Source organism: Sciurus carolinensis, chromosome 10, assembly GCF_902686445.1.
Source record: "Sciurus carolinensis chromosome 10, mSciCar1.2, whole genome shotgun sequence".
Classification (NCBI taxonomy): domain Eukaryota; kingdom Metazoa; phylum Chordata; class Mammalia; order Rodentia; family Sciuridae; genus Sciurus; species Sciurus carolinensis.
The window spans coordinates 26,230,917-26,255,009 of record NC_062222.1 but is presented as its reverse complement, the minus strand read 5'-3'; the positions used below and the strand labels follow the sequence as shown (position 1 = coordinate 26,255,009).

Sequence of the window (24,093 nt, the reverse complement as noted above, 5' to 3'; positions counted from 1 at the left end):
ATAAAAACATGCTAGGCAAGCACTCTACCACTGAGCAACAACCCCAGCCCCTCATTCATGTTTTTTTCCTGAGATTTGTGGTTAGAAGGTAGACGGCAACAAGAATAACCTGTGCTCCTGAGATTGGTTTACAGTAGGAAATCTGGTGTGGTTTTAACTTTATAATACAGACCCAACTTTGATTTTATGTAGTCTGTGCCCAAAGTAGTAGTTGAAATTTTTTTTTTTTTTAAACAGGGCCTAATAACTAGATTCGATCAAAATTATATTCCATGTCATCTCTCTTTCTTCTCTCCCTTTCTTTCACCTTTCATTGCTGTCTTTCTAAATACTTTCCTTTTTAAATTTTTGTGTCTGCTAGTCCTGTTTGATAGTGGCATTTAACCTTCTCACTTAAGTTTGCTATTTTGTCCCTAATTTGTTCCCCCACCTTTCTTCATTTCACATACCTTGAGTACTATAGATTGGATTGGAAATTGAGATGATTACATGATATCATGCAAATCATAGTCATGTGTGCATGACCTAATTCATCACTGAAAATTCAAAATTAATTTCTAAATAATCTGAGTAACCAAACTGGGTGCAGTGGCGCATGCCTGTAATCCCAGTGACTCTGGAGGCTGAGGCAGGAATATTACAAATTTGAGATCGACCTTAGCAATTTAGTAAGGCCCTACACAACTTAATAAGACCCTGCCTCAAAATAAAAAAAAGAAGAAGGGCTGGGGATGTGACTTTGTGGTAAAGCATCCCTGGGTTTAATCCTCAGTACCAAGAAAGCCAAAAAACTACAAACTAAACAACTGCAAAATAATCTGAGTAATTGGTTGGTGGTAGCTCTACAAAGGAACTCTAAATTTTAGACTCTGTATTAAACCAAATTCCCTTTTCTGTTTCCCCACCTTCTAAAGCACTATTAATGAAAGCCATTAAGTGCTATACCCTATAAAGCTTAAATGCTACACTATCAGTCTCTATTAATATCATGTTCCAATGATACAATATAGGAAAAACATGAAAATTTCCAATTTTATCATTTGATTTCAATGAAGGTAATTGAAGATTATTATCCTACAACTTGTCAATGGCAATGTGACTTGTTCTGTTTCTTCCACTGTTATTTCAAATATTTTCTTCCCCATTTCTTAATAAAAGTTGATCAGCTAGCTTAGGTGAGATCTGTGAAACAGTAACCTATTATTAAGTTTCCTGAACTTGACTTGGGGAGGCATCCCCAATACCATAGTTTAAAAAAAAAAAAAAAAAAAATTACTGATTTCCTTTCAGCAGACTCAAAAAGTATAGCTTACTAGGCTACACTGCCTTCCTAGATCTGAACTGGCCCTTATGACAGGAAACAAAATCAGACAACAAACACTGAACATGTAGGGATGTTTTAGGAATTTGCTGAAGACAGTCCATTTCAAGTAAAGTCTGTGTAAATCATGTTATATACAAGATGATTTGTATTAGTTCCATAATCTTAAATATGGTTTTATTTTCTTTCTTAATCTTTTCTTAAAACCAATGACAGTGTGTGCAGTGGCAGTAAGGAATTGCTTAGAATGTCAACAACATTTACAGCTGAAAGCTAGGGGAGATACAGGGAAAGGCCTGAAGACAGCATCAAGCCTGGTTCCTTTGGGGAAATCTGCAGCAAAGGTGAGCATACAGAACTGTCATTTTCAAAAAAGCCTACTCATATTTCACAATTAAGATCTTAAATTAATTTGTTCATCTCAACCTAAAGTTAAATAAATGTGACAGATCTTAAAATAGTTATTTTAGTATGTGAGCATAACATTCAAATGTTTGTGTTTAAATATACAGTACAGATTTGCTTATACTTAATCTTTGCTTTTCCAAATGTTTACTTTTCTTGTTTCTGTGATACCTTCTTTTTTCAAATATGTCAATTTTCCCACATAATTTCCCCCTGTGGATTCCCCTCACTCCCCAAAAAAGAAAAAAAAAGTATGGAAAAAAAGAATGTTTTAGCATGCTTTCTCATTCTTGGAATACTGTGTTTATTTTTAAAGAAACATCTGTGTAGTGTGTGTGTGTGTGTGTGTGTATAATTTTTTAATTTTTTTTTTTTTTTTAAATAGAGTCCAGTGGACATTGTGACAGGTGGTATATCTCCAGTAAGAGATCTTGACAGGCTCCTGCAAGACATGGATATTAATCGACTCAGGGCAGTTGTTTTCAGAGACATAGTAAGTTAAAATATTTCCTTCAAGTACAAAATATTTCCTTCAAGTACTGTCTTAACTGATACGTATTTTCTCCCTCCTGAACTGAAAGTGCTAGAGTAAAAACTCTGTGATATAAAATAGTTCAATAGAGAAAGGAAGGCCAGGGCTGGGGAGATGGCTCAGTCGGTAGAGTGCTTGCCTTGTAAGCATAAGGCCCTGGGTTCGATCCCCAGCACCAAAAAAAAAAAAAAAAAAAAAAAAAAAATCTGAGAAAGGAAGGCCAGATCTCTTAACAATGATTTGAGAATCTTAGACTGTTAGAAAGAATTATCTAAATAAATGGAGCTAGCATGTCCGAGTAATGATACTGAAAATAATGTAGCATTTCATAGTAAGCACCTCAGGGATTCATATATTCTAAGGAGGCTCGGAAACTTCTTGAGCTGTTTCATAATTTTCATTTTAGCTTTTACTTATTTTTTTGCAGTGCTGGGGATTGAACCCAGGGCCTTGTGCTTGCGAGGCAGGCACTCTACCAACTGAGATATATCCCCAGCCCATAATTTTCATTTTATAGATGAGGAATCTGGGGCACAGAGTGCTTGAGTAACTTGGTCAAGCAAGTTGGGTTCTTACTCCAAGAACCCATGCGTTAAAATGTAACAAAATGTTCATTTTCTGAATATTATATTATTTTACTGAACATTGTATATTTTTCCCTCAGAGGTATATTAATGTGATAAAAAAGTATGTGATGAAATGTTACTCTTCATGTATTTTTAGTTTTGAAAGATGAGAATAATTTTGGTTTAATTCATTTAGATATAGTAAATGACTGATTTTCATGTAGATTTATTTATTTTTTCATTGTACTGGGTATTGAACCTAGGGGTGCTGTACCATTGAGCTGTATCTCCAACCCTTTTTATGTTTACTTTGAGACAGGGTCTTACTAAGTTACTGAGCGTTTGCTAAGTTGTTAAGGCTGGCCTTGAACTTGGGGTACTCCTGCCTCATTCTTCAGAGTTGCTGGGATTACGGGTGTGTGCCACCACACCTAGCTTCATGTGAAAGTTTAACATTTTATATATAAGGTATTAGGATGAAAATAAAAATCATTTGTAATCTCACCAACCCTGGGATTTTTATCATTTTTTTAACTAATTCACTGTATATTTAATACTGGATGCTCTAAATATATTTTTTAATGTATATATTTCTTGTGAACTTGACAACCAATTTTTCATGTTCATTATCACTGCTTAGTACTTACTGAATACTTGTGAATTTTTACAGTACTAAATGCTTCATGTACATCATCCTATCATTTAATTCTCATAATAATGCTATGAGTAAGATTGCCACATGAGGTTAAATTTTTGCTTAAGATTACTCAATTAGTAAGAGGTGGAAATGAGTTAAGCACCTAGGGAATTTGATGGGGTAAGTAAGGATTTAAATAGGTATATATAGTTCATAACTGATTAAGAAGTTAAGACCAAGTAAATGTTCTGCCTACTTTTTTTCCTACATGTTTCTGTAATTTTTTTTTTTTTTTTTAAGTTGTTGATGGACCTTTATTTATTTTTTGCAGAAACTTGAACCCGGTGCCTCACACACACTAAACAAGTGCTCTACCACTGAGCCACAATCCCAGCCCCCTTTGCCTTACATTTTTAAATGGCAATATCATCAAGAGTAGCACTTATGGCAGAATTCTGTGGCAGAGAAATACAGGCATATCTTCAGAAAAGGGATGTTAGTAAAAAAGGAAAAATGTTCGTTATCTTTTCCACCAAGACTAAGAAGTTGTTACACATGAACCTACAAGATACTGTAGATTTTGTTAGGTTTCAAATGTGCTTCAGGATTGCTTCGTGTTAAGAGAGAACCTGATACTTCATTTTTTTTTTTCTGAAATTGTGTTTAAAACTTTTGCAGTAGTTAATTATTGTTTTAATCATATTTGTGCTATTAATTTGTATCTATCCGTTAGAAAACAAAACTTGTGGCCTTGTATATGCTAAACGAGTACTCTACCACCGAGCCAAATCCCCAGCCCTCTGTTTTCTTCTTCTAAACTGACCTACTACTGGAGGTACCTTTAGTTTTCAGGATTTAATAGACAAATTTGAATTTTTTGTTTAAAATAGTTAGATTCAAGCCTATTTTTTAAAAAAAAATTGTTTAGATGTTGATAGACCTTTATTTTATTCATTTATTCATATGTGGTGCTGAGAATCGAACCCAGTGCCTCACAAATGCCAGGCAAGAACTCTATTGCTGAGCCACAACCCAAGCCCAAGCCTATTTTGAAACGTTACTAGAATAGTGATGTACATAGGGTCCTCTTGAAGATGGGGAATTGGATTAGGTACAGAAGTTGTTGATAAACAGAGGTGGGTAATCTACAGAGCTAGAATCAAGCCTGGCCCCTTTTAGAGGTCAGTATAGTTTGTTCTTTTTCTTGTGGCAGATGTTTTCAGTCCTGGATACATGAATATCTGCACTATTTAAAATACTCCCACGATTTCTTTTGACATCCTGGTCTGTATTTGATTACTTCACTTTTTTTTCTCTGATGTTTGTCTTTTAGTGTAGCTGGTACTGGGCTGTTTTACATATTTAAATACATATGATTAAAAGTAACAATATTATCCTTGTAGTTGTAATTGCTACCTGATTTTGCTTATAAATTATGCTATGACGTATCTCTTCAGATTGAAGTACTTAAGTTTTAAAGGTGAGCTAGGTTTTCTCTTTTGTTGTTTAAAGTATAAAAACTCACTTAAAAGTATTTTTCCAAGAGTTTGCCTAATCTTTTCTCAGGTAAGTTTATTAATACATTCATTAAATTATTATATAAATACTAAAGTATTGTTTTCTATAATATTATAAGGTAAATGAACATGTTTATATTTAAATGTTATCATGTGAAATAAAATCAAAACATGTTGTATAGTAGTGTCATGAAAAACTACTTTTATTTTTCCCAGGAGGATAGCAAACAAGCTCAATTCTTAGCTCTGGCTGTTGTATACTTTATCTCTGTCCTTATGGTCTCAAAGTATAGAGACATTTTGGAACCCCAAAATGAAAGGCATAGCCAGGCATTTAAGGAAACTGGTAATGAAAATGGGAATTCATCACTCCCTGGTAAGTTTCCATATTTTATTCCCTGGTAGCTAAAGTTCAAGTAAAACTTTACCTAGTTAAAATATTGATTTGAGAATTTAAATTCATTTATATACAAAATGAGAGCCTACATTTATTTTTATTAATAAATAACTAAATATTTTAAGTATCATAATTAATTGCAATTGGAAGATAATATTTTGTTTTTTAAATGTGTCATCTAATTAAAAGGTAAGTGACTAAATGTTATCCTTTACAAATAGTTAAAATTTGTGAAGTGGAACTAATTCATATTCTTTTAGAAGACTAACATGATGGATTTAATGAATAATGTTAATTATTGGACTTTTAAAAGTAGCTGTCAGATAAATAAGTATAATTAGATAAGTAGCTATTTCTATTATAGAACTATATACCACCTTAAAAAGGAAGCATTTTATTTATTCAGTAGATGCTCATTCTGTATATCCTATGTAGTTGAGTATATTAACGAACAAAATAGGAAGGAAAACTTTGCCTTCATGGGTCTTCTAGTGGGAGGAGATAAAACTATGTATATGTAATAAATAAATTGTTTAGTATTTTAGAAGGTTGTAGAATGCTAAAAATAAAAAAGATAATGAATAGGATAAAAGTATCAGGAGTGACTAAGAAAGATGGTGTGTAGATTTTTCTTTATGAGGAAAGAGGAATCATTGTAGGATTTTGAGTTTAGGAATTAAAACTGACTCAGGCTTTTAAAAGTAACACTTTGGATTCTGTGTTGAGGATACTCACTAAAGGCAAGAAAAAAAAGTCAGTGTTTTGTCTAAGTATTGCTGTGTAACACATTACCTTGGAGCTCAGTGACTTAAAACTTCTACTATCTTTGTCCTGTCTTTATATTTCTGAGCATTACATTTGGTAGAGCATGGTAGGGAGGTTCTTCCCTGCTCTGTATGATGTTTGCTAGGACTGGAAAGTCTGAGATGACTTCTCTGTTCATCTAGTTGGTGTCTGATGAGATGACTCCAGTAGTTGGGCCTGGCTGACTGAAGCCGCTGAGTTCCCACTGTAGCTGGGGCCTTAACCTGGTTAACTTAATTCCTTGCTTTCTTCCATTAGTTTGGAAGGCCTTTCTGTTTCCATGTGGTCTCTCCACATGTTCTCTTCAGTAGGATAACTCAGAAATCAACAGGGATTCTGGGACTACTAACACTGCCAGACCTTCTTCAAACTTTGACCCAGAACTGACTCAGTGCTACTTCTGTCACATTCTGTTGGCTAAAGTAAGTGAGGTCCTGCTTAGACTTAAGGACTTCTCAAGATGGTGAATACCAGGACTCATGGGGGAGTAGGATCATTACAGTAATTGCCTTCCAGAGTCAGTTGGAGGATAGTATAGTCATCCAGGCAAGAGGTGATGGTGGATTGAACTGGAATGGCAGCTGTGGTGATAAAGAGAAGCAATCAGAGTCTGGATATGTTTTGGGGACAGAGTAAACAGAATTTTAAACCATTAGATGTGTGTTATGAAAAAGATAAGAAGTTTTCATGTAAATTTACAAGGTATGGTGGTGTAGACTAAAGATGAAACAGATTTTCAGGGAAAGACAAAAAATTCTGCTTTTAGCATGCTGAGTTGAGATATCTTTTGATATAGAAGATCTGAGGTTTTTTTTTTTTTTTTTTTTTTTTTTTTAAACATCTGTGTGTTGGTGGCAGGATGTAGAGGTATGAGAGGATGTTGAGAGTGGATGAGATCACTAAGGGAATATAAGTAGAGAAAGAAGAGTACCAAGGACTCAGAGGATCAAGGACTGAGCCCTAGGTTCCTCCAACCTAATATGTTAGGGAGAAAAAGAAGTGAACAAGGTTAAGAAGTAAGAACTAGAGTTGTAGAAGAAAAACCAAAAAGAGTATGGCATCCTGGAAGCCAAGTGAAGAATCATTATCAAATTAGAACAATCAGGTACTTGTTTTGTCAAGTAGTATTAGGAATGAGAAGCAACCAGTGTATTTAGCAAGATCTGGGTTTGTGGTGATCTTCATAAGAGTATTGTTGGAATAGTTGGAAGCCTGACTGAAGGATTGAAAGTTAGAGTAAGAGGGGGATGCCCTTTGTCAAACTGGATTTTAAGGACCATTGAATTGTTCGTGCATATAGGAGGGCAGTAACAAGTTTTGCCATAGCAGAAACCATCTGTGAGGTAGAGGTTTTTACTTTATCCCTAGGATTTTGGACCTTTTCTTATATATCATTGGCTTTCAGTTTTGTGTTGCTCTCCATTGGTATGTCATGATCACTTTGGAAGGATTTTGCAGATATTTTGTTATTTGTTTTGTTATCCCATCTATTATGATTATAGGTTCATTCATTGAGAATATTATATAGATTTTGTAATTAGTTTTTGCTTTATAGAACATGGCATATTTCATAACTTAAAATAATAGATGGCTATTGGCACTGAGTATGCCTGTTTAAAAGTAGTTCTAATTTATTCTTTTTCTTCTGTTTCTGGGTAAGATATGGAAAACACACCTGAAGCACTTAACCCTTTAACTCCGTCATCCATTGAAGAATCAGTGGAAAGCACATCATCTTCTCGACGGAGAGACTCAGGCATTGGGGAGGAAACAGCTGCTGGTTTAGGAAGCAATGTGTATGTACCTCCTCCAACAGCACCTCCGGGTGTTAGTGCAGGTCCAGATGCAATCAGCGAGGTGCTATGTACTCTTTCGTTAGAAGTCAATAAATCTCAGGAGACCAAAAGTGATGGAGGAAATGAATTGGATAACAAGGCAACACCCTCAGTTCCCATTTCAAAAAATGTCAATGTGAAGGACATTCTCCGAAGCTTGGTTAACATACCAGCAGATGGAGTCACAGTGGATCCTGCCCTTCTGCCACCAGCCTGCCTTGGTGCTCTTGGTGATCTGTCTGTTGAACAACCTGTGCAGTTCAGATCTTTTGACAGGTAGTGTAAATAGTCTTTTGTTTTTGTATGCTTACATTTATAAATTTTAAAGGTAAACAGGAATTCATTTTAAATCTGCTAAACTTTGTAGCTTTAACATTAGCAAGAGATGTTTTGATCTTAATTTTATAAGCATTTCAAATTTTTTATTTACATACCTATAAGATTATTAGTTGTGTGTAAATTAACTCTTTTCTTGGTTGTAACTTACAAAGGGCTACCTATCACTCCCTTGCTGGCAGTACTAGCTAGTTTTGGGGGGTTGGGGGGCTGGGAATCTGGATTCCCACAGACTCAGACATTTAGCAAGAGACCTGACAGCTTGAGCAAGCTGACTGCAGATTCCCAACTTTGTTGATTCTCTTGCTCTGAAGACCCTTTTTCTGGTTTATCTGAACATTTTCTTTATTATTTGTTTAGTTTTTTAGGTATACATGACAGTGGAGTGTATTTTAACATGACATACATGGAGTACATCTTATTCTGATTAGGATCCCATTCTTTTGGTTGTCTATAATGTGAGGTTTCACTGGTGGTGTATTTATATATGAACATAGTAACATAGTAAAGTTATGTCTGATTCATTCCACTGATGAACATTTTCTTTATAAATTATGAAATTTTCTTAGATTCTACCTCTAACATATATTTTAGTTATTAAACATATTTTTTTTTAATCAACATTTTAATCTGGGAACAAGCTTTAACTTACTGAAAAGTTCTAGCACAAAGAACTTCTAGTTTTCCAAGCCATTAAGTTGCCAATATGATGTTCCATCACCTCTTAATATCTTATTGTATGTTTTTTACATGACTAGTACATTTATCTAAATAAGGAAATTACCATTGATTTAATACCATTTTTTAATCTTCAAACACCTTCCAATTTTTAACAGTTGTCTCAATAACATTCTTTATAGTACAAGGATCTTGTTCAGAATTACATGTGGTGTTTAGTAATTGTATTCCTTTTTTCTCTTTCAATCTGGAAGAATAGTTCCTCATTCTTACCTGAATTTAATGATCTTGCACTTTAGAAGATTATAGCTTAGTCATTTTTAGAATGTCCCTTTTTTTTTTATTGTAAACAAATGGGATACATGTTGTTTCTCTGTTTGTACATGGCGTAAAGGCATACCATTTGTGTAATCATAAATTTACATAGGGCAATGTTGTTTGATTCATTCTGTTATTTTTTTCCCTTCCCCCCCACCCCTCCCACCCCTCTTTTCCCTCTATACAGTCCTTCCTTCCTCCATTCTTGCCCCCCTCCCTAACCCTAACTCTAACCCTAACACTAACCCCTCCCACCTCCCATTATGTGTCACCATCCACTTATTAGTGATATCATTCGTCCTTTGGTTTTTTGAGATTGGCTTATCTCACTTAGCATGATATTCTCCAGTTTCATCCATTTGCCTGCAAATGCCATAATTTTACATTCTTTATGGCTGAGTAATATTCCATTGTGTGTATATATATATATATATATATATATATATATATATATATACACCACTGTTTCTTTATCCATTCATCAATTGAAAGACATCAAGGTTGGTTCCACAATCTGGCTATTATGAACTGAGCAGCTATGAACATTGATGTGGCTGTCTCTCTGTAGTATGCTGATTTTAAGTCCTTTGGGTATAGGCCAAGGAGTGGGATAGCTGGGTCAAATGGTGGTTCCATTCCAAGTTTTCTAAGGAGTCTCCACACTGCTTTCCAGAGTGGCTGCACTAATTTGCAGTCCCACCAGCAATGTATGAGTGTACATTTCTCCCCACATCCTCACCAACACCTGTTGTTGCTTGTATTCTTGATAATTGCCATTCTAATTGGGGTGAGATGGAATCTTAGGGTGGTTTTGATTTGCATTTCTCTTATTACTAGAGATGTTGAACATTTTTCCATATGTTTGTTGATTGCTTATAGATCTTCTTCTGTGAAGTGTCTATTCATTTCCTTAGCCCATTTGTTGATTGGATTATTTGCATTCTTGGTGTAGAGTTTTTTGAGTTCTTTATAGATTCTGGAGATAAGTGCTCTGTCTGAAGTATGATTGGCAAAGATTTTCTCCCACTCTGTAGGCTCTTTCTTCACATTGCTGATAGTTTCCTTTGCTGAGAGAAAGCTTTTTAGTTTGAATCTATCCCAGTTATTAATTCTTGCTTTTATTTCTTGTGCTATGGGAGTCCTGTTGAGGAAGTCTGGTCCTAAGCCTACATGTTGAAGCTCTGGACCTACTTTTTCTTCTATAATATGCAAGGTCTCTGATCTGATTCCGAGATCCTTAATCCATTTTGAGTTTAATTTTGTGCATGGTGGGAGATATGGGTTTAGTTTCATTCTGTTGCATATGGATTTCCAGTTTTGCCAGCACCATTTGTTGAAGACACTATCTTTTCTCCATTGCATATTTTTGGCCCCTTTGTCTAGTATGAGAAAATTGTATTTATTTGGGTTTGTGTCCATGTCCTTTATTCTGTACCATTGATCCACCTTTCTATTTTGGTACCAATACCATGCCATTTTTGTTACCATTGCTTTGTAGTAGAGTTGAAGATCTGGTATTGCGATACCCCCTGCTTCATTCTTTCTGCCAAGGATTGCTTTAGCTATTCTAGGTTTTTTATCCTTCCAGATGAATTTCATAATTGCTTGCTCTATTTCTGTAAGGTACATCATTGGGATTTTAATTGGAATTGCATTGAATCTGTATAGAACTTTTGGTAGTATGGCCATTTTGACAATATTAATTCTTCCTATTCAAGAACATGGGAGATCTTTCCATCTTCTAAGGTTTTCTTGAATTTCTTTCTTTAGTGTTCTGTAGTTCTCATTGTAGAGGTCTTTCACCTCTTTTGTGAGATTGATTCCCAAGTATTTTATTTTTTTCGAAGCTATTGTTAATGGGGTAGTTTTCCTAATTTCTCTTTCTGAAGATTCATCACTTATGTATAAAAATGCATTAGATTTATGAGCATTGGTCTTATATTCTGCTACTTTACTGAATTTACTTATGAGTTCTAAAAGTTTTCTGGTGGAATTTCCGGGTTCCTCTAAATATATAATCATGTCATCCGCAAATAGGGATAGTTTGAGTTCTTCTTTTCGTATTCGTATCCCTTTAATTTCGTTGGTCTAATTGCTCTGCCTAGAGTTTCAAGGACAATGTTGAATAGAAGTGGTGAAAGAGGGCATCCCTGCCGTGTTCCAGTTTTTAGGGGGAATGCTTTCAGTTTTTCACCATTTAGAATGATATTGGCCATGGGCTTAGCATAGATGGCCTTTACAATGTTACGGAATGTTCCCACTATCCTTATTTTTTCTAGTGTTTTGAGCATGAAGGGATGCTGTACTTTATCAAATGCTTTTTCTGCATCTATCAAAATAATCATGTGATTCTTGACTTTAAGTCTGTTGATATGGTGAATGACATTTATTGATTTTCTGATGTTGAACCAACCTTGCATCCCTGGGATAAAACCCACTTGATCGTGGTGCACTATCTTTTTAATATATTTTTGTATGCGATTTGCTAACATTTTGTTGAGAATTTTTGCATCAATGTTCATTAAGGATGTTGGTCTGAAATTTTCCTTCCTCGATGTGTCTGTGTCTGGCTTAGGTATCAGGGTGATATTGGCTTTATAGAATCAGTTTGGGAGGGTTCCCTCCTCTTCTATATCATGGAATACTTTGAGAAGCATTGGAATGAGCTCTTCTTTAAAGGTTTTGTAGAACTCGGCTGAGAACCCATCTGGTCCTGGATTTTTATTTGTTGGAAGGCTTTTGATGACTTCTTCTATTTCATTACTTGAAATTGGTCTATTTAAATTGTGTATGTCCTCCTCGTTCAGATTAGGCAATTCATATGTCTCTAGAAACCTGTTGATGTCTTCGAAATTTTCTATTTTGTTGGAGTATAGATTTTCGAAATAGCTTCTAATTATGTTTTGTATTTCAGTCGTGTCTGTTGTGATATTTCCTTGTTCATTCCGAATTTTAGTGATTTGGGTTTTCTCTCATCTTCTCTTTGTTAGTGTGGCTAAGGGTTTATCAATTTTGTTTATTTTTTTGAAGAACCAACTATTTATTTTTTCAATTTTTTGTATTGTTTCTTTTGTTTCAATTTTGTTGATTTCAGCTCTGAGTTTAACTATTTCCTGTCATCTACTACTTTTGATGTTGGTCTGTTCTTCTTTTTCTAGGGCTTTGAGCTGTAGTGTTAGGTTGTTTATTTGTTGAGTTTTACTTCTTTTATTAAATGCGCTCCATGAAATAAATTTTTCTCTAAGTACTGCTTTCATAGTGTCCCAGAGATTTTGATATGATGTTTCTTTGTTCTCATTTACCTCTAAGAATTTTTTAATTTCCTTCCTAATATCTTCTGTTATCCATTCATCATATAATAGCATATTGTTTAATCTCCAGGTGTTGGAGTAGTTTCTGTTTTTTACTCTTTCATTAATTTGTAACTTCAATCCATTATGATCTGATAGAATACAAGGTAGTGTCTCTATCTTCTTGTTTTGCTAACATTAGCTTTGTGGCATAATATATGGTCTATTTTAGAGAAGGATCCATGTGCTGCTGAGATGAAAGTGTATTCGCTGTTGGTTGGATGGTATATTCTATAAATGTCTGTTAAGTCTAAATTATTGATTGTGTTATTGAGATCTATGGTTTCTTTGTTCAATTTTTGTTTGGAAGATCTGTCCAGTGGTGAGAGAGGCGTGTTAAAATCACCCAGTATTATTGTGTTATGGTCTATTTGGTTTCTAAAATTGAGAAGGATTTGTTTGACATACATGGATGAGCCCCTGTTTGGGGCATAGGCATAGATGTTTATGTTTGTTATATCTTGCTGATTTATGCTTCCCTTAAGCAGTATGAAATGTCCTTCTTTATCCCTTCTGACTAACTTTGGCTTGAAGTCCACATTATCTGAAATGAGGATGGATACTCCGGCTTTTTTGCTGAGTCCATGTGCATGGCATGTTTTTCCCCATCCTTTCACCTTTAGTCTATGGGTGTCTCTTTCTATGAGGTGAGTCTCTTGCAGGCAACATATTGTTGGATCTTTCTTTTTAATCCAATGTGCCAGCCTATGTCTTTTGATTAATGAATTCAGGCCATTAACATTCAGGGTTATTATTGAGATATGATTTGTATTCCCGGTCATTTGGTTCATATTTAAAATTTTATTTATTTATTTATTTATTTTTTGACACACCTCGGTTCCTCCTTTATTTGACAGTTCCTTTAGGATAATTCCTCCCTTTGCTGATTTGCTTCTTTGTTTTTTATCTCTTCCTCATGGAATATTTTGCTGAGAATGTTCTGTAATGCTGGCTTTCTTTTTGTAAATTCTTTTAGCTTTTGTTTATCATGGAATGATTTTATTTCATTGTCAAATTTGAAGGTAAGTTTTGCTGGGTGTAAGATTCTTGGTTGGCATCCATTTTCTTTCAGAGCTTGAAAAATGTTGTTCCAGGCCCTTCTAGCTTTTAGGGTCTGGATTGAAAAATCTGCTGATACCCGTATTGGTTTCCCCCTGAATGTAATTTGGTTCTTTTCTCTCACAGCCTTTAAAATTCTGTCTTTATTTTGTATGTTAGGTATTTTCATTGTAATGTGCCTTGGTGTGGGTCTGTTGTAATTTTGTGTATTTGGAGTCCTATAAGCCTCTTGAACTTGATTTTCCATTTCATTCTTCAGATTTGGGAAATTTTCTGATATTATTTCATTGAATAGATTGTTCATTCCTTTGGTTTGTTTCTCTAAGCCTTCCTCAATCCCAATAATTCTCAAATTTGGCCTTTTCATGATCTCCCATAGTTCTTGGAGATTCTGTTCATGATTTCTTACCATCTTCTCTGTTTGTTCAACTTTGTTTTCGCGGTTAAATATTTTGTCTTCAATATCTGAAGTTCTGTCTTCCAGGTGTTCTATCCTATTGGTTATGCTTTCTATGGAGTTCTTAATTTGGTTTACTGTTTCCTTCATTTCAAGGATTTCTGTTTGGTTTTTTTTCAATATCTCTAACTCTTTATTGAAATGATCTTTTGCTTCCTGTATTTGCTCTGTTAACTGTTGATTGGTGCGATCATTCAATGCCTGCATTTGCTCTTTCATCTCATCGTTTGCTTCCCTGATCATTTTAATTTTGTACATTCTGAACTCCCTTTCTGTCATTTCTTCTGCCATGCTGTCGTTGGATTTTATTGATGTAACATCTAGATTTGTTTGGGGCATTTTCTTCCCTTGTTTTCTCATATTGTTCAGGAATCAGTGGGTCATTAAGATATTGCAGATTTCCTCTATCGACTTATAATGTCCGTGAAGATTGGTAGTATATCCCCTCTTATCCTTCAGTAGCCTGAAGTCTTGGAGGAAGTTGATAATGCAGAGCTCCACGAAGAAGCTGCCTCTCTAGGGTTGGTGACCCTCAGGTGGGGTATATTCCCTGCTAGTGGGCAGAGGTGCCTCCAATTGTTGACCAGTGGTCATCCAACGGGGAACTAGGCTGCGGGCTGAGGCAAGGCCTGTTTGTTCCTGTGTCTCTGGTTTTACCATCCCTGTGGGAAAACCTCACCCGGCAGGGAAGACTCACCCGCTGGGGAGGTCTTGCTGGTCAGTTGCCCTCCTAGAGGTTCCCCTCAATCTACAACTACCGCCTGGGCTGGGCTGTCTTCCTTTGCAACGTTCCCAGGGGCCCGGACCTACCTCCTGGGCCTGGGAGCCTCACCCTTCGCAGACAAGTCTCCTTAGGCTGCCTCTCCTCAGAGAATCTGCCCGTAGTCCTGGAAACTTCACTCCGTCCCTAGGTGTGTCTCTGTGCGGCTCTTCCAGCAAGAAGCTGGTCCTGGGACCCTGCTCTGCACCTAATCGCCTGGCTATGCAACCCCTCCTCTGAGCCACCACCTGGAGCCCCGTACAATAGCTCCGAGACCCAGAGACCCGGCACACACCTCTTCTTCTGGACAGCCGCCCGGTGTTCCGACGCAGTCACTAGGAGTCCAAGCAATTTACTTCGCGTCTCCTCCTCCCGCCAACTGCCCGTAGCCCTAGGCAGTCACTCCGAATCCAAGTGACCCACCCTGTTCCTCCTCCTCCTCCTTGGGGTAGCCCCCCCGGGTGTTCAGGAGCGGTGGCTCCGAGACCAAGTGACCCACCGCGCTCCTCCTTCAGGCAGGCCACCGGTGTTCAGGAGCGGTCGCTTTGAGTCCAGTCAACTCACCACTCGCCTTCTGCTCTGGCAACCGCCTGTGGCTCTGATGCAGTCACTCCTAGGTCAAGCGACCCGCCGCACTCCTCCTCTTCCTACGGGCAACCCCCCGGGTGTTCAGAAGTGGTCACTCTGAGTTCAAACAGCTCGCCATGCAGCTTCTCCTCAGGCAGCCGCCCGGAGCCCCAGTGGTCGCTCCAAATCCAAGCGCTGTGCTGAGCCGCCCCTTCTCCGATGATCCCAGTTGTCCGTGTTTACCACTCCAATGTGGGGGAGGGACGTCTCCCTGAGCAACTCTACTTCACAAAGTTCCAACGGGAGACACTCACCTGGCGGCTTTGAGTTGGTCCCAAGTCTCTCACTATCTCCTCTTTTGAATCTTGCGTCCTGGAGCAACATGAAATGCAGCCGCCCTCTAGTCTGCCATCTTGAAAGCCCTAGAATGTCCCTTAATGCAGATTTCTTTTGAGGTTTCCGCCGAATTAGATTCAGGTTAATGCATCTTGACAGTATTTTTGGTTGCATCCTGTTGAGTGGTGCGTGACTGTATCTTATTACCCATGATGCTCACTCTGATCACTAATTGAAATGGCATTTTCTGTTTTTGTACTACTAAGGATTCCTTGTGAAAAAATACTATGAAAATCCATCATCCTCATAAGATTTCCAGTTTGTTCATTTTAGGATCTTGAGAGTTTCCTATTTTATTCAGTGGTGTATAATCTTTTGTTATTATTTATGTGGATGCTCAGATTGTCTCTGATTTGACTAGTGGGGTTTCCTTCTTCTTGACTTCTTTTGACATGTTCCCATCACAATTTAACTTTTTCTTTATGAATCCATCCCACTATTTTTCATGCTTGTTGTTGGACTCTGTAGTGCTGTTGTTTTTAGTCTTTTTCCTCTATTAGGTTGTCATTTCTTCCTTTCTTTTCTTTTCTTTTCTTTTCTTTTTTTACCGACTAGAATTCCTGGGCTCAAATGATTCTCCTGCCTTAGCCTCCACAACAGCTGGGGCTACAGGAGTGCACCACTGCACCCAACTTCCTTTCTTTTTTTGTACCTCCTGTTCTTTTCATTTTTCCTCATCTCTTAGTTTTGTACTTCAGACCTGCTATGGGTTCACCAGGTAGATTTTTTATAGTAATTAAGGTTTTCGGAAAGAACAGGGAATATATAACTTTACTGTAGTCTGTGTGCCATCATCCTGTGTCATCTTGTCCCTTCTTCCCTCTGCTTAAAGGTTAGGTAAATGGCTCTCTCTTCTCCTCACTTTCATTCTCTTTCTCTCCTTCTCACTTTCATGCTCTCTCCTCCATTTCACTCTCTCTCTTGCACATGTGCGCACATGCTCTCTCTCTTTTCCTCTCATTTTCTTTCTTACCCTGCAGGGAGACACTCTGTTTGCTTAATAAACTCCCTTATGTGGGGAAAAAAAAAAAAAAAGGTTAGGTAAATGCACTGGGATGATGAGACTGACAGATTATGAATTTCAGGTTATTGAGATATAGGTGTGTGTATATTGTGACATTACAGAGTGGATGCTAGATTCACATGCCTTTTTTGATCTGTTTTAGTTCTTTTAAAAACAGATTTTGTAACATGGGAATTACAATATTGACTCTAGAAATTAAAAAAAAAAAAAACTGGGTGTGAGTCTTAGCTCTATCACTTACTAGTGAATTTGGACAAGTTTTCTTATCCCTAACCAGCATAATACTATACAGTTAACAGAGAGGGAAAAAAGCAGAGTAATATGTATCACTGTGAAATTTTATTGAAGATATAGTAATCTTATATTAATCTTTATGCATGTAACATGAAAATTCACTCAATAAATGTAAACTTAGCTCTCATATCTAATGGGACAGTTTGTCACTACTGCCTTCTGGTTGTGTGTGTGTGTGTGTGTGTGTGTGTGTGTGTATGCGTGTATGTTCAGGCACTAAGAATTTGAAACATGTTTTATACTTAAACATTACATTCTTGTACATATATATAATACTAACAAATCAATAAAATTGAAATGCAAGAAAACTTGGCAAATGATAGGAACAGGCAATTTATATGAGAAGAAGTCCTGGAACTGGGGACGTAGGTCAGTGGTTTGCCTAGCATGTGCAAGGTTTAGTTTCTAGCACTGGAAAGAAAGAGAGGGTGGTATGGAGGGAGGAGAAACAGGAGTGCAGGGGGTCCTGCTAATATGTAAAGATATCTACATTACTAATAAAGGAGGAAATGCATATTAAAATGACCACAAGATAATTTTCCTCACTTCAAATGTGAAGGGATTTTAAAAATGATACCTATTACTAATGAGGGTATGAAGAAACATTTCTATTTTTTAAAGGGCATATTGCTATAATTTATTAGAGGGCAAATAGTGTTAATTAAAAATTAAAATATGGAAATTTTGGAAGTTTATACAGAAGAAATATACAACTATAAAACTTTTCTGAAAGAGGAATTTCATAATTAAACTAAAACTATTGAGCTTTTACTCTGTGAAATTCTATTTTAAATACATTAAATAAATAATTCCTATTTTTAACCCTACTTTACACATGAGGAAACAGAGACATAAGAAGGAAGTAGCTTGCAGTTTTTACGCTAGTTAATGCTAGAGCTAATACTTGAACTTAGGCAGTCTGACCATGTTCTCCATGTGCTCTGTAGCATTACTGTATAATAGTGAATATAGTTGCTGAGCTAAGAAGGATTGGTTTCATGTCTTTTTTTATGCATATAATTAATACAGGTTGAACATCCTAATCAGGAACTCCAAAATGCTTTAAAATCCCAACCTTTTTGAGCACCAATGTGAGTACCACAAGTGGAAAATTCCACATCTCGACTCATGATGGATCACAGTCAAAATACAGGTGCACTAGAAATATTTAAAAAAATTGCCTTCTGGCTATGTGTATAAGATACATAGGAAACACAAGTGAATTTTTTTAGGCTTGAGTCATATCCCCAGGCTACCTCATTAAGTATATGTAAATATTCCAAAATCTAACAAATCTGAAATGTGGATCAATTCTGGACTCAAGTATTTTGGATAAAGGATACTCAATCAGAACTTTGCAGCCATTAAAGAGGGAAAGACAGAACACTATGTAGTGATGTCAAATGTTATCAAAGATATATTTTTAAATGAAAGAAGCAGGGTACAAAAATTTAGGAGCTTAGATTTTTTTAAAAAAAAGATACATTTACACATGCCTCATAAAGTACATATAGAAATTTTGACATGTCAAATTTATCTATTTTGGCATTTATTTCATTTTAAACAGTGTTGAAATTAATTCCATGCCTTCCATGAGATTATGAATTGTGTTTAGGTAATACATTTCAAGGGGTTTACTAAAGCAGAAAAGAGAAGGTACTTTTGTTTATAGCATTTTCAGGATGCTCTATGGAACTTAACATGTCTATATGTATTTAACATATTGTCTGATGGGGAGCAAACTGCTGTTTTACCCCTTCTTTTTCTTAGCAAGAGACACCTTTTGAAAAACTTTTCATGTAGCTATTGGCCAGTGGGATATCTTTGGGAATTTCAAAGCATCCCTCTGATCATGTGTTTATCTCAGGAATGCTGTGTCAGAAATCACAACTCTCCTCATATCTTAAGAATTATCAACTTCCAAGCAATAGCTGGAAAGTTTAGAGTAACAGCTTCATGAGTGAAACCTTGCTGAAAGACTGCCAGGTTGTGGGCCCTTGTGAAAGGAAAGGTGTTTGTGTTCATTCCCATGCCAAAATTCTTGCTCTTATCTAATTTGAAGATCCTCTCTGGAGATTAGTGGATGCCAGGGATTTATCTTGATAAAGTTCAAGGGCTGGTCTGGCTTTTCAGCTGCATCCTTAGGGACTAAAGTGCTGGACTAAAACTCTTTTCTCCTTCAGTGAACTATTTGCATGTTAAATAAAATATCATTTATGTGAAGGTTTGTGGTATCTAATACTGATGTAATTCAGTTATGGAATTTCTGAACCTTAGTTACCTGGAATATATTGTTGCTACTTGCTTACAGTTTATTAATTAAAGAAACTTCAGGTTTAAAAAAAAATCAGCAGTATTTGTACTTGCAGTGTGAGGTGCCTTAGGAATATCTATTTTTCATTTGTACAGTGGGGATAATAATATATAGCACTAACTTCCCAGGTTGTCATAAATATAAATGAAATAATGTGTGTTCTTATCACAGTGCCTCACAAATATTAAGTATTTATTAAAGTTAGTGAGTCTGTGAATAAAACACTTGAGTGAAATTTTATCCTTTTATATGTAATTTTGAATTAATAACTTAGAAAACCAGTTTGCTTAACTAGTTATCTGTTTTCCACAATCTTTATGACAAAAAGTTGTGTGTACTTTTTGTTAAAATTGTTGACATTATTAAAAATTAAATTAATTATTAAAAATTTAAAATTCAGATATTTGTTTTTTTAAACATAAAAAAGGATTTTAGTTCGTCCCTTAAATGGAAACTTAAAGGCTAGGGGTATAACTCAGGGGTAGAGTGCCTACTTAACATGGAAAGGCCCTAGGTTCAATTCCAGTCCCCAAATCCTCCAAACTAACAATACTTAACTGGGTGCCTTTGTGCATGCTGATAATCTCAGCTACTTGGGAGGCTGTGGATTGGGCCAGCCTTAGCAATTTAGTGAGACCCTGTCTCAAAATTTTTATTAAAAAGATTTATAAAAAGGGCTGGGTAGTACAGTACCCCGGGGCTCAATCCCTGGTACCAAAACCAAAACCAAAGCAAAACAAAACAAAATACTTTTAAATTCCAGCTTGAGAAAAGTGCCAAAAATATCCCCACCATGATGCCTGACAGGCTCTCAAAATTTGGTGTAATGTATGCTGCATTTTCTTTGTGTTTCTAAAGCATTTTATTAAAAGATAATGTGAGATGCTTGATTCTTTCATGATTTATTCTAAGTAGTGGTTAGCTTAAATTTCTAAGTTATTTAAACTGTACGACATACTTTACCATTTTAGATTTACACTTAACATTCTAACATGATAGGTTAAAGATCTGTTGAAGACTTTAGTCTTTTACATGATAATTTTATAATAATTTTGAAAATATTCCCAAATTTGATCCTCATGACTTCAAATTTTCTTTATTTTTATGTGACCCAAGCTGAAGCAGAATTATGTACTTCCTTAAAACTGATATGTATCAGTCAGTGAATCTACAAATTCATTAACTTTATTTTTCTTTTGTTTAATAATTATATAATGAGAATAAAGAATACATTTTTCCTATTTATAAACAGATGCTTTTGTAATTAATGGTAGTACATGCATAATTTTATATCTTGATCTTTGTTACTATTGCTTATAGATGATTATAATATAAATTACGTTTAAATGTTAGTATGATTACAATGAGAAAATTTTGTGACCATAGTAAAATTTTTTAAAAAAATATAAAGAAAATTTTTTTACTTGTAGATGGGCACAATGACTTTCTTTTATTCATTTATTTTTATGTGGTGCTAAGGATTGAACCTAGTGCCTCACACACGCTAGTCAAGTGCTCTACTACTGGGCTACGACCCAGCCCCACAGTAAAAACCTTTTAATTGTACATTTGAGTGGATTGTATGGTATGTGAATTATATCTCAATAAAAACTTTTTAAAAAGTCAATATGGGCTGGGGAGATAGCTCAGTCGGTAGAGTGCTTGCCTTGTAAGCACAAGGCCCTGAGTTAGATCCCCAGCACCCAAAAAAAAAAAAAGTCAATATGACTGAGGAAAGGAGGAGAGGGAAAAGGGAATGAAATGGAACAAACTGTGTACATACAAAAACATCACAATGAAGAACCCACTATTATGCATAATTAAAACAAAAATTTGAAATCAGTATGAGGAAATAGTTCAAATCAGAGGCTCTAGTTTTAGACAAATATAGATTTGTAGGGCAGTTCATCTTATTTTAGCAAGTTACTTTACCTTACTGAGTTTTACTTTTTAAGTTTTAAAAATGGAAGTAACAGGTGCCTCAGTATCATTTTGAGAATTATATAGTAATCCCTGGCGTATTTTCAGTCTTAGTTAAATCATAACCATTGTTAGAAATTACAGTTGTATATTGCATAATAGGATTTTGTTGGAGCATAATGAATAGTACATTATGAACTATGACTTGGGGAAGTATGGGGGGGTTTACTTTTGAGCAAGGTTTTGAAAGGCGAGAGGAAATTTTAGGGCACTTGGGAAAAGAGGAAGGCATCTTGGCAAAGGAATGGAACTTACCAAGGGATGGAGCTGTGGAATGATACAATGTGCCTAGTAACCATCGGAGTGTGTTGCTCAAATGTGCAATGAATGCTGAGTCAAATACAAATGCATATAGGAGGCCATAATTCAGATGTATTATTCCTGATAATGTGTGCAAGAACTTGGACAGTATTTTCTGAACTGAATAAAAGAATAGGTGTTTTTTCTCCTGTTGCATTGGAACACACCTTTAATCCCAGCTACTCTGAAGGCACAGGCAGGAGGATTGCCAGTTTGAGGTCAGCCTCAGCAACCCAGTGAAACCCTGTCTCAAAAATAAAGACATGGGGGACTGGGGATGTATCTTAGTGCTAGAGTACCCCTGTATTAAACCCCCAGTAATCCCAACCCAAAGTTATTTTTTATGACTGAAAGCATTATTAACAGTAGTAGGTTAACAAATTAGAGATGAAGTCAGCTTCTTTCAGTTTGTTTAATTAACCATCTCTGACAAATAGGAATTGTGTATTATGAAACATATATAGGAAATTTTTATGTGTTTTCAGTTTTCCAGTATTTTGTATGAAAATGATCCAACATATAGACATGTTTGAAGAATTGAACAGTGAACACCCACAGATCCATCTCTGAAGTTTCATAATCAGCTTTAGCTCTATGTTCTTTGTCATGTAACTCTCCATATATCCATCCATCAATCTTATTTTTTGGATGCATTTGTAAGTGAATTTCAGACATGAGTTCGCTCTTAAAACACTGAGTGTACAGCTCTCTATATAGAGATCCATATAGCTTTTTAAGGTAAAGTTTACATATAATGAAGCCTTCCCCTTTGACTCCAGAGCCTGTCATGCCCTAGGCAAACACTCTTTTTGTTTTTTTGTTTTGGGTGCTGGGGATCGAACCCAGGGCCTTGTGCTTACAAGGCAAGCACTCTACCAACTGAGCTAGGCAAACACTCTCTCTTAACACTGAGCCACATCCCCCAGCCTGAAAGCCAGAGGCAGATTTATATACTTGTATAACACAAAACATTCATCATGGTATCATCAGTCTTGAAAATTCCTCTTTTCCAAACAACCCTTCCCTGTCCCAGAGTTTATTATTTGGCCTTTTTCCTACTATAGATTAGTTCTGTCTGTTCTAGAACTTATTGTAAAGGAAAACACAGATTATAGTGTTCTTTACTATGAGGCAATTCAACATAATGCTTTTGATTCTTCCATGTTGGTGTTTTTAAGTAGTATGTGCATCATTTTATTTCTGAGTAGTCCTTCATTGTATATGTTTACCACCACCTTTAAAAATTTATTTCCTGCATAAAGAACATTTGGGCTACTTCCAATTTTTGGCTATGCAACTTCACTATTCTGAATATTTTCTGTTGTGTCTATCAGTGCCTACATACTGTATGAGTAGTAAACCAGATTGTTATTGTTCTGTCTTTTGTGAAGAAATGTGAAAGTGAATTCTTCATATTTCTCTTTTCTTCTTCTCCAAAAGAATAGGCTTATAAATTTATGTCTAGAGAAGGAATAAACATTTTCTGGAATGTACTACCATCACACATATATACACAGGAGCACATGTGCGTGTGTGCATACACACGTGCCCAGAGGTCATATCTACTTCCCCTTAAGTCAATAATCTTCATCTGATATAAGCTGCTGTGATTTAAACACACCATTTTGGATAGGGGGCTCAGGTGGCTGTTGCTTCTATTTTTTAGTGTATAGTTAACATTGGCAGTCACCCTTATAATGATGTGACACCAGCTACCCCCAAGTACATTGAATAAGCCATGCCTAGCACAAGAGAATTTGATTTAATTGGCAACACTGTTTGCCCTCACATGATAGTCACTGAAGTAAAACAGAACCTATTATGCTTTGTGTTATCTCTTTTTGAAATAACAACAAAATGTATTCTTAAAATATTGGAATTATATAATTTCTAGTTTTGAATGCATTTACTGGGATCAAGAACTTAAGTAACTTTGTTTAGAAACTGAATACTATAAAGCTATTAAGGGAATACTTGCAGCTTGCAGTTAAGAGTATTGTCAACAAAAGATGTGATTAAATAAATTGAATGTTGAAGACTTTAGGCTTATGGTTAACACCAGGTAATTAAAAGCAAGCACTGCTGTGGGAGTGCATTATATATCAGCTGTCCTTTTTACCTCATTAACTGGATTTTTGCATGTTTATGGAGCTAACTTCAATTAAAAACGCCTTTTAAGTTATGTCTAACAAGGTCTTTTACTTATTCTTTTCGTATAAAGTATTACACTTTAATTGAAATTGGTA

At 35.9% G+C, this 24,093-nt stretch overlaps 1 protein-coding gene across 1 annotated transcript in view; it reads left to right on the top strand.

Moving 5' to 3' along the window:
• Lrba (LPS responsive beige-like anchor protein) overlaps positions 1-24,093 on the top strand; it is a 703,692-nt gene that overhangs the window by 182,556 nt on the left and 497,043 nt on the right. Inside the window, 4 exon segments of the mRNA XM_047565822.1 lie at positions 1,538-1,665; positions 2,112-2,219; positions 5,195-5,354; positions 7,840-8,290. Of these exon segments, the coding sequence (XP_047421778.1) occupies positions 1,538-1,665; positions 2,112-2,219; positions 5,195-5,354; positions 7,840-8,290 (847 nt within the window).